General features: G+C 32.3%; 1 protein-coding gene across 2 annotated transcripts in view; it reads right to left on the reverse strand.

Annotated features, from left to right (window-relative positions):
- Positions 1-951: 951 nt before the first annotated feature.
- Positions 952-12,656, reverse strand: part of LOC143256957 (uncharacterized) — a 42,624-nt gene continuing 30,919 nt past the window's right edge. For both annotated transcript variants that reach the window (XM_076514881.1, XM_076514882.1), the window contains exons 6-8: positions 5,030-5,232; positions 4,312-4,438; positions 952-3,448 (exon numbers count right to left, since the gene is read on the reverse strand). In XM_076514881.1, coding sequence (XP_076370996.1) covers positions 3,248-3,448; positions 4,312-4,438; positions 5,030-5,232 — 531 coding nt within the window. In that variant the 3' untranslated portion in view covers positions 952-3,247. The remainder of the gene's footprint in view (positions 3,449-4,311; positions 4,439-5,029; positions 5,233-12,656) is intronic.

Raw genomic sequence — 12,656 nt, forward strand, 5'->3', positions numbered from 1 at the left:
CTGATATACAATCTAGTACAAGAACTATAAAAATGTTTGGTTTTATATTGTATAAAGAGGACTGTGCAGTAACAAGCAAATTAGATGTTTTTACCAAGACAAGTTTAAATGTGAAATAGTTAAACAACACTTAAATTCTATGATTACCAAATGCTAAACAATGACTGACTGTCACTGAAACAATATGTAATGTGTTTGATTTATAAAACTAAATATTTAGGAATGACATTTATGGTTTAAATGCTTAAAGTTGGTGAAATATTGAGGATTCTACAGGCATAAATATTATTATAAAAACAAATTAACTGTAGATGTATTTCTTCTATGTTTCTTTTAATTAGTCAATTGTGGCTCAAAATAAAAGCATGTAATATACACAGTGTTTCATGTATATTTTTAGTTTCTCACAATACACTGTTTAGTAAGTTTTTGTTCAATACCAGAATTCACCAATTGGGACAGACACTTACATTTAAATAGGGCTACAGTAAGAAGTTAAGCCAATAATGTATGTGTGAACCCAAACTTTTGTCTGTGTGAACCCAAACTATTGTCTGTGTGATGTGTGAACCCAAACTATTGTCTTTCATTTGTTCAAATTAAGACCTTATAACATCATTAAGTACCTGCACGGTTTTTGTGCCTGAAAATATTTTTTTAAAAGTCTCTTTTCTGCTAACCATTCCAGACCAAAGATTATTTACTTCATTTTTGTACAAAACTTAGTGACATCACATAATACTGAAACATTATAATGCATGGATGATTTATTTTTTTTCCACAAAAATATGAGAGAACTTACTTTATGAGAACAGAGCAATGTGCTTTCTATCATTACTGCCATTAAATGAATGATCTTCTCCTTTTGCCAAGAGATTAATAACCATCTAGTAAATAGTTAATGAATGTAAGGTGTATTTATTCTCAACTGTAAACAATGTAGTCTTATGCTTTTATGTTAAGGATACCTGTAATTTTTATTTTTAATTTTTTTCATGCTTGTGGACTATACACCAAATGGATTAACATGCAAAATTAAATAGTGAAACAATGAAGTGATTACACACCTAGCCATTTAAGTTTAAAGAGTTAGTGGAAACATGTTACCACTATCAACTTTATCTCACATACAGCATCTCAAGTAAAAATATTAATAGTTTACTTCAGATCTTTGATATTTATTATTATAGTCATACATTCAACAATATCACCAATGTTGTCAATTAAACACATACTTGACAACAACACTAATTATGAACACATGTTCAACAAATCACCCATGTAAGAGCTTAGAGTGCACTTTCAATTTTAAAAGCATCTTGCCAAAAAGATACTAATTGCAAATTCATGTGCATAAATGTAACACATTATCTATAACTCTGTGAATCACTCAAGATGGTTGAACTCAGACTCTGACTTCAGTTCAAAAAATTTAAATATCATGTCTACAAAAATGAAGTAGCTATTTCTAGGTTTGTATTGTACTTTTTAAAATTAAAATCAGGTAATAAAGAAATAGGAGAAATAAAAATTATTCCTAAATATTCTCACATATCTGTCATGGCCAGTTTAAATTAAAGAAAAAAAAATCTACATTGGTTCACAGAAAGATCACAAGTAATTTTGCCATTCAACAATTAATATTACCCATGATTCATTTATAAATATAACATGACCTAAAAGAGAATACCAAATGTCCTCCATTATTGTCTGGACAACGCAAGTTTATAAAATGTATTGAACTTAATATTTTACACGTTTTCATTTAAATTTAAATATGCAAATATCCAGAGGATAAAAATAGATGTTTAGAAAACAAAACTCTTTTAATAATCAATTTAGATTTATAGCATCTTAAGCAGAAATGTTTCACAAATACATTAATCAACAACACAGTTTCCTTTTTCTCCATACCACATGGATATTTCTGCAAGATTTCCTTGCTAAACACCCAATCAATTAACTCTTCCATAAACACAAATGTTCACAAGGCAAACAGAGTAGAAAACAAGTATTTCTAACTTGATGTATCTAAGGACAGCTGGTATGGGTATTAACACTTTTACTAATAAAGCAGCATTGTTCTCTGCTTTATTAGTAAAAGTGTTAATACCCATATTAGCCATCCTAAGATAAATATTTATTTCAAGCAGGTTTCTCTTCATTGTGTATTTCTAATTTATTTTACTCAAATAATAAATATACAATGAAGGTAAAATATAAATGTTCCACTTAAAAAGATATATCAGGCCTAGAACTGTTAGTTTTTGTAATTCTAGAGAAAATTTTTGAAAATTTATGGATTCAAAGAAAATGTTTTTTTTTTCATTCTACTGCCTTTCTTTCAAATTACTTTTTAATTCAACTCTGAATTTTAACTCTTGTGGCAGTATTGTCATAAACGGTCTAAAAATTTTGTGATCAAAACATTTCTATCAAGCACAAGAACAAAGATGAAAGAAATGTCGATCTGATTATGTATTACTATAAAGTCTTACAAGAGGTTTGAATGTTATCTTGTGCAAGGACCTTTTATATAAAAGTATATACAAGTCAAACAGATCAAAGTAATCTTACAGTTTATACATCTACATGTAATTTGACATCAAATTAATCAAACATAATAAAAACATCAGCTCAAGCAAAGATTATCTAAAAAATGCACAACACTTCCAAAGTCTGAACATTCCTATAACTTAAAAATTATTTACAAAACTTTTTGGAAAACAACTTGAGTTAATTTTTTTCTTACATTTCTTCATTGATCAACTGCAAGTACATTGTATCTTTCTTCTGAGGACAGCTGAAGAGAGTAACTATAATTTCTTAGCCACAAGGGATGGTTGACATCAGTCAATGATTTCAGTTTCACCAAATGGTAAAATAAACAGAAAATTCTTACAACTTTTAACCAATATATGAATAACCAAGACAGTAATGATGGTATAATAAAAAACTTTGTTATAAATTAGAACAACAGAATTAAAAGAGGTATGTGTTCTTGACATGATTATGTGTAGCTTTGAATTTCTAAAGACAAGACTGTAGGTTCAGATACACGCAGTACCTTCCAGAAGGCACAATCCCTGCATTTGTTCTCCTTTACTCTCAAACAAACTCCTACAGTTTTTCATTCTGCTGTGGGTCTACCTGTCATCTCAGCCCTGGTTAGTTGCTCTAAGAATAAAGAGACCTTTCATTCTATGACTAGTAAGTAACAGTTGTTTGATGGCTTGTTTGAGACATTTCACCCACTTTCTAGTGCTCGAGCATAAGCATCAGCCTCCCCAGAAGGTGCCAACCTGTTATGCATTGCATACTTTACTGTCCAAAGGCGTGCAGTTCTCTCAAACATTTTCCTATCCTCAGTATATAACTTCCCAACCTCTGGTTCCATACATACATGACAATAAGGATCAGTTAAAAGAGACTGAATGCTAATTAGAACCTGAAATAAAACAAAGTTGTGAAAAAAGGACTAGTTTCTAGTAATTTGTTTTTAAAAGCTTAAATAATGTTTTAATTCGTAATGTAGTTTTATATGCCTCAAGGTATTTTTATATTGATCATATATAATGTAAAATAGATGTGCGACTAGTTTAACAAAACCAGATTGGCACTACAATTTTCATCTACTATTAAAAACATATGAAACCCCCTCTCCTATCTAGCAAATTATGATGATGATGATGATTGAAACAGTATATATTAAAACAAATATAATAATATGTAGGAACTACAGAGAGATGTTAGTTTAGCTAGTCTTAAGCATCCACAGTAATAACTGAATCACATTCATTAAATATGACCATCATATTAAATATACTTTAAGTTGTGCACAAACATGTTTTAGTACAAAAATCTAACAGTGGAGGTCTTAAAGCTTACACTGCTTATGTGCTGTTTACAAGAGTCATTACACAACACAATTTGTCACTTTAAAAAAAATATTTCTTTTCAAACCAACAGGTAACTGAAATACTGAATTTATTATGTTTACATAATTATCACTTGATTGAAATAAGTCAGTGTTCCGAGATACAAAAATTACTGCCATATCTAAACATTATTTAAAGTTTTAAAATGATAATCATATAAATCAAACTAGATTAATAAATACAGAATCACAGTACTAACAAAGATATATTCATTATGGTAACAAATTGGCTCATCTTTTCTCTTTGATGCTGAGCTACTGCTCTATCTTGCATAATGTTTCCTATAAAAGCATTAACTATTTATTCCTCAGTTACAATAACTAATAAGTAATACAGAACAATGTGCTCCAAGTTTGGATTGAAGAGAACCCACCTTTGAAATTGTTAGAGCAAGACTCCAGTTGTGTGTAATTGAATCTAATCCAATATCTCCATGGCGACTCACATTAGGGTGAAAAACCTTTGTGACAAATCGAACTACAGGAGGCTCCATTGGATAACTATAAATATTTATAACAATCTTAAATATAAAACCTAATTTGCAGTTTTCAACAGATTAGAAAAAAATATTTTTTCAGAAAACTGAAACAACAATGTATTTAGTTTCCCCAGGAAAAAAAATTGATCAAAAGCCTCCAACAATGTAGCATATCAGTTGTTAATGCTTAAAATATCTAAAAAACATATACAATTACTACTGCTCCAAAAACTAAATAAAAAACATACTACATGGGAGAATATATATATATATATATTTATTTATTAGAAAAAAAATACATCTAGCTGCAATTGTAAAATCTGATAACTAATAATAAACTAAATTACAAGTAAAGTTTACACCATGTGGCAAGAACAAAGAATTATAAACTTTAGAAATGGAATTTTATAACACAAATATTTGATCCAGAATAAAGGCAAATGTATGAAGTGTCATGTCAGCCATTAAATGTTATATTTTCAATTCTCTTTATGTTAAAAAAATGTTATTTAATAATGTATGAATATACATATATCAAATACTGAGAAGACTTTATATAGTATATATATATATATATATATACACACACACATAAACACAAAATCTTTATTACCTGGTTGGTATTTGTAAATATAAGAAAAAAGAGCCACCCTCATAAGGACTCTCAGATGGACCCGAGATAGAAGCTTGCCAGTGACAGCACATTCGGTCAAGAGGAGTTGCTTCTATCCCTTCCGGAGGATCAGACTTGAGAGATTTCAATTCATTTCTTAACCGTTTGGCTCGCCAGGAATCATCTCCAGGAGCCTGTTGAATCTTTTACATAAAGAACTTCTGAATTAGTTAATTAATTACTTTAAGAAAAGTTTAGAATGCTTAAATACTTTTTTTTTGGAAAGAGTTAATTTTCTTTTTATATTATTATTAAGGTGAAATCTTACTAAACACTCTATATGTATACATTTCAAACTTCTAGGTGAATGGATGAAGGGCTTTTTACTGATGAATTAGCAAGTCCTTAAAGTCAATTTACACAGTATTTGGACTTCAACTTATTTCCTCTTGATTATGAATAAAGTATTAGTAAGTCACAATTTTATCTCGTACATTCCAAATGACAGGCAGCCAGTTGTTATAGTTGTAGGTACTATATCAATTTTCATATGAAAAATGCAGTAATCATCATGAATCAAAATAATAGTTCATAACAGGGGTCACACAGGAGTTTTCTCAAAACTGTGACAGAATATCTGGGCCCGAACCATCTTAGAAAGTAGACTTATTCTTGAAAGAACACTCAAAAACCTTTCTTTTAATAGTTACTACTACCCAAACATTGATATTAAGCAAAATAAGTGATTTTAAAATTGTTAGACAAAAATTCAAATGTTTGAACTCATTCATATTATTGGTTCCCAAACTTACAGAAAAACTGTTTTGCTATCTTACACTAAAATCTAAACATGTGTATTTTATGAAGTGCTACAGAATTCAATGACCAATTTAAAAGCTAATTATTTTTCACTGAAAGTTGATTTACATAGTTATAAATATATAACAGATGAGATGATATCCCACATAGCTGCTTTTGTACTTGACAAGTGTTAAATACATTCACATGAAACCTCAGTTACAAAGCCTCCTGATTCAATAAATAATTACATTAAAAGATGCAATGCCTTATTTAAAGCATTTTTTTATTTGAAAAAATTGCTTTTCTACTATTAAATTGTATATGTAGGGATTGTGTCATACTCTAGGCATATATTTGCCCATTCCTGTGCATCGAAAAAGCTCAAAAGAAAAAGATAATTAAACACTGAGAATTGAAACCTACAAATAAATATCACAAAAAAGTAAGCATACAAGGTTAGAAATCTACTGATAGTTTAGTCAAGCTAAAATTCCCTATTATGACTCCACTATAACATTACTGCAAGCTGTATCTACTGTGGAGTGAGATCATATAGGAATTTTGCAAAAACTGAAAAAGTAGTCTTATACTTCATTGGACCTCCTTAATTTGTCATGTTGCAAAACGTTTAAGTCCTTCACCTTCAACCATAAAAATTCCAGTGTTTTCCTAGCATACACATTAGTTGGAAACTGCACATGAAAGGATCCCAAAATTTTGCTATTGTTCCACTACTGTTCATCACTACTTGAGTTTGATGTTTCCATTTGAATTTCTATGTCAATATTTCACCAAGTCTTTAACACTCCTACAAAAAGACATTTCTAGTCCTGATTTCTCCAAGCCCGTTCCCCTGGCTGTGGTTTCGCTAGATAGTAGATAGGGACAATGGGAATCTCGTTAATCCATTCATTAATGGATTTAAATGGCAATTTCATTTAAATACAAAATTATTAGCCTAATATTAATAACCTTTCAAGTTGCTCTGGGGCCTATTAGGCCCCACTTTTCGTAGGAGTGTTAACATTGGATGATTAACACAGTAAATCTTCCTACTCGGATGATGATGTTGGTGCATTATATGTCTTATATTTAGCTGAAATCATGAATAAAGTACATATTCAGTATTTATTACCACTGTATATAGCACTATTTCATATAGTTACTATTAATAATTTAGTGCTATAGTGGTAGTTATAATGCTGTCAATAACTGGTAACTTACCCTAAATGTTTTGAGGTTGTATATATTTTTTGCTTTATTTTTTATCTTATTCTATTAAAAACTTGTGCACAGCAGGCCACTGAATGAAGAACATACGTGTCATAAAGACCTAAAAAAGTAAACATGTCACTAAGTCTGTTTGTATTGCATTAATCTGTGTTGTACTGTCTTAGAAGAAACTTATTCTGTTTTGATGAGCCTGCTTTATTGCTGCTTGTCTTCTGTTACATTAAACTGTGACACTGATGGAAGCCAATCATTAATAAATCTGCAATGATAAAAAATTTGCCTTCAAGAGGGTCTTTTGAGAACATTGTTTTTGAATTTCGCACAAAGCTACACAACGGCTATTTGCACTAGATGTTCATAATTTAGCAATGTAAGACTAGAGGGAATGCAGCTGGTCATCACTACCCACTGCCAACTCTTGGGCAACTCTTTTACCAATGAATAGCAAGATTGACCATCACATTATTATGACCCCATGGCTGAAAAGGTGAGCATGTTTGGTGCGAAGGGGGTTTCGAACCCGCAACCCTCAGATTACAACTTAAAAGCCTTAACTCACCTAGCCATGCCAAGCCCTTTTGAGATCAATTTTACATTTTGTTTGTTGTAGTCGTATGTCAGATCACATGTTTATTCTTTGTTACATATTTGTTACTCATTTTGAATAAGTTTAGTGTGGTGTTTGAGGAAAAAAAAAGCCAAAATAATATGTTTTATATTCAACTGAACACATATGCACATACGTAATTTAAAACTTATCTTCCCTAAATGGATATAAAAAACTTCAGCGACATAAGATTAATAAAAATCAGTGATTTAAAATGGGAAAACAGTGATCAAAGAAGTACAGAAATGAGTTTAATCAAAATGCAAATACTATATTTTCAAGATTACAACTATGAACTCTTATAAAATTAAACATTATTTAATTTAAAAGTATTCAAAAAATCCTAAATTTGACTTTCATGTGTCGCATGGTATGTCAAATGCAGCAATGGTTCAGATTAGATGTTTCTAATGTCCAAATACAAAGTCTACAGTCTATAAATCAATTATTAAATTATCAATATTGAAAAGCAAGAATATAAAATAATTACATTCGATCTCTTCTATTTGCTGAGATATTGCTACATTTGCTGAACGAAACACCTGGGTTCCACCCATTTCTTTCAAATTTTGGAAATGCTTACTTACACTTTCTTATACATTTGAATAATCAATTGAAAGCTCATGATGCTCATGCATGAGGTTTTCTGAGCCTTTGCAAAGTATTTACATGAGAAAGCATTTCTTTCCATGGTAGATTCCAAGCGATAAGGTAAGACATTATGGAGTTCAAAAATATTTTAGATCCACATACAGCTCAGTTACAACGCCTGATTAATTATCGTGAAATTTTATGATACTGATATAGTCATTTATACTTTTTTTGTCATTTCAAAATGCATATATAAAACCTACAATATCTTATATATTTTCCATGTGCAAAAGTTAATAAGGCTAAGCAGGTTACAGAAAGCAGCAAATAAATACAAATTTCATAACTAGAAGAGACGATTCGTTTTTGTGCTTTCTTTTTTCTGTTTTAAAATGTGACTGTATTTCACAAAATACTGGCCACAGCCAAGAGAGGTCACTTTGTAAAGGTTAGATTTATATTATCGGATATACCACATCATTCAACTTTTGTAATGTTACTCAGATGCTGTTGAAATGTCAATAAAATAAAAATAATAAATTGTAATATATGTATAATGTTAAGATTTATGCTATTTAGGCTAAACATTTGTAGTTTTGTGTTATAATTTGTTATTATAAAACAAAAAAGCACAATTTAAATCTGTTTACTACTTTTCTACAAAGGTTACAAGGCAATTCAATCAAATCTGTACACTGGTGAAAACAAGAGATAATAATATATAAAGACATTTTCTAAAAACTTGATAATTAGCTGTAGATTATAAAAATTTTTGCTTTGAAATTTGAAAATTTTCTGATGAAAAAAGTATTTTTTTTATCTTAAAAATCAAATTATTTTGTATATTAGACAGTCAACAATTGAAAAGAAAAATGCAAGAGCAAATAATTACTTAAGAAACCTTAACACTTAATAAACAAATTCTACACTTTGTGTGATAAAAGCCTTTAAAGGTTTACTTATAATCTGCAAATGTTTGTGAAGATACCTGTATTAAAAGTAATAGCATGAAAACTATAATAAACACAAAAAGGTTATGAGATCAATCCCTGGGACTAAGCTCCTAATTAACCACTTTGAGATTGGACATATCACACCAACCCAATCAGAAGTAGAATGGATATGTGGGAAACATGGGTGGTGGTAAGTATCAATTATAAATACATTTTTAGTTTAAACAAATGTTAACTTCTGATATATCTTACCATCGTTCACAGAAAGCTAGAATCCCACATTAAGCAGGTGAAGGGACAAGTGAGAAGATGCCTACCTTTGAGAAATTGCCTGAAGGAAAACCATAGGGTGTGAGAATAGAATAGGATTAACACACTCGTGGAGGCTGCACCACCTCTGAGCCAGTTATATAAAACACTCTTTACCTGCTAGTAAAGTGTTGTTAATAAGGTGGAAATGAAGTGGGGAACCTGAATAAAAGTTACAGAAAACAGGACCCATTAAAGTAGAGTGGCTCGGACACAATGGACCATAAAGAGGGTATGCACCTCCAACACAACAAACACCAGATCCACTAGAAAAGTACATCCAGTAGATAGTAAGAAACTGAAGGGACCAAGTAGGTCTTCATTCTTAGTCAAAAACCTGGAGGGACCAAGTAGGTCATCATTCTAAGTCAAAAACCTGGAAGGACCAAGCAGGTCTTTATTCTTAGTCAAAAACCTGATGGCATTGAGATTTCTTTCTCCACTCCACAGTAGAAGGAAAGTAACTAACCTTACACTTGCAGGAAATTATGGGTCTTGTCCAGTTAGAATAGACACCAGATCAACTGGAAACTGACATCCAGTGGATGATAGGAAGGAGGGTGTTTCAGCTGGAGTGACAAACTGCAAAATGAGATGGTGTACATCATCCAACACTGGAGGCATCTGTAATTGTACAGTGGGTCCACACTAGAAAGAACTTCAAATAACATGAATCGTCAGTGATGGGCAGTGATTCCTGTTTGCTTTACTCATGTCAATCCATGGGTGTATGGTCTAGGAAGAACATACCTGCAAGCAGTCCTATAGAACACTCCATATCAATAGTGAGTGTAATATGGCCTGGATATATGTTATGATATTATATTTTGAAAGCTTAGATAACATGTTGATGGAATCAATAAACCAACACTTGTTGCCATCTGTAATTGTACATCAAGCCCAAGGAAGGGAGCCTCAACAACACAGTGGCTTATGATTAGAGGTAATACAGTGCAGATTTAAGACTCGGGCAAAACTTATCACAGTGGCAAACATGCAACAAGGGCCCTTCCAAAAAAAAAAGTAGTACTTATTACCCACAATTAAACTGCTAGTGTAATGATGATGTCCTCCAAAAGAAGATGGAAATGTGTAGCCAGGGATACAATAAGGTAAAAGTTTTATAGAAAGAAATGGTGAAAAACATCAGGAAAAAGTCTACTGACCAAATGAATTAACAAATTCAACCCAAAAAGTCATGAGAGACGTGAGGATTCTATAGAAAAAACAGATGGACTCTGGAACCACAAAACATCAATGGCCCCAACTAGGCAAGGGAGATGAGCAGGAAAGGAATGGTCATAAAGGTGGGAAATAGAGAGAAGGAAAAAGGGTGCAGAGGTACAATTATTCCCTTGTGAATTCAAAGTTTTGGGCATAAAGGAACAATCAGGAAAGGGGAGAACACAGAAACTATAAATCCTAACTCAGCAAACAACAATCACAAACACACCAAAAAGACAATGTCTGCATGCCAACAAGAGCAGGAACATGAACTTCGAGGAAAGATTATACAAGAAACATGAAGATGCAGAAGAAGGATGGGGAAAAGCATGGAGGACCACATTGAGGTACCAAACATGGAACCAGCAAGGGAAAGACAGGACAAGTTTGAAGAATGAAACAACTTGGATAAGATTGACAACTGGAAAATACGAGTATGTTTGAAAATCCAAAACCCAGCAGATAACATCACTCTATAGCCTACAACAAAGGAAGCCTAAAAGATATGTTCAGAAACTCAAAGCATGGTATGTGAGAAACAGTAAGATGGGAAGACAATAACTCCTGTGAACAGAGCAACAGCAGTATGAGTACCAATTACACTGGTAAACTGCCAGAGAGGAAGGACAAATGGATTGGGTAGGAGGAATCAAATAGGATGATATGCACACAGATACTAACCCAACCTATCATGACTGAAAGCACTGACTGCTTCCTCCAAAGGATGAGTAACAGGAGAGAAAAATTGAGCAAATGATGTATTGGGAAGAATCACTAAAGCATCCAATCTGAGAAATGCCACAGAGCATGCAGAACTGGAAAAAACATGAGAATCTGAATACTACTCCACAAGGAGAATTTTGTCAGAACAAAATAACCGATCTGTGACCAGATTAAGGGCACATAGATGATAACATGTCAACAAAGTGATGAGATGTTAGCAGTATCAGCATAGACAATCAATGTTTGACAACAGAGCTATGTTGACCAAATGCCCCTTGCCTGGTGATGTACAAGACAACCATAGAATTATTGGAGTGAACCATGACAAACTAGCACAAAAGAGCCTGCAGGAAGTCAAAGAATGACCAATGATCAGTAAGAAGCTCCAAGAGACTGACATAAAGAGAGAACACTGTAGAAGACTATTGCCACAAAACTTCCCAAGTGTCAAGATACACCCCCAACTGGAAAGAAAAGCATCCATAAAAGATGACATGTAGGATGAGGAACACCCACAGTAGTAATGTATTAATCCATCCATTAGTTGAAGTCAGTCTGTAAGGGAGGGAGAAGGGTAACATAGCATTTAAGGGATTTCTAAAAAGGTTCTATTGATCTATCAAAATATAATGACAATAATGTATGAGGGTGCAACTAATAGGAATGAGGGCTTCAAGAAATGCTCATGTCTCCAAAAGATGGAGAGAACATCTTGTTTAGTAAGAGAAGAAGAGGATGAGATACTGCACATAATACATTCCATAATTCACAATTACATTGGAGTAGGTAGGACCCAACAACAGAGTTAAAAACATCCTGAGATTGGTCAAAAATTTTGTGGGTATGAGGAAATATTTCTTTACACTGACAAGCCAATCTACTATAACAGCAACTTGGAGAAGAAACTGGCTATGTATAACTGAGTTATCTTTAGGGGAGGCAAGAAGATGCTAAACATCCATATAATGGTGGAAATGGAGGCCCCTGGAGTAAATCAGGTGGGTAAAAAACAGGATCTCAAGAAGGAAGGAAGAAAAGATGATTGTGAGAAAGTAAGGGGAGTTGAATGGAAGTAAAGGATCAGACTTACTGAAACAACTTTCAGAATCCATGAATCAAACACCAAGGATCTCCAAGTGTGAGTTCCTCCAACCAATCTCATTTTGAGAATAGCAGTCAGAGTAAG

Source organism: Tachypleus tridentatus, chromosome 7 (assembly GCF_004210375.1).
Source record: "Tachypleus tridentatus isolate NWPU-2018 chromosome 7, ASM421037v1, whole genome shotgun sequence".
NCBI lineage: Eukaryota > Metazoa > Arthropoda > Merostomata > Xiphosura > Limulidae > Tachypleus > Tachypleus tridentatus.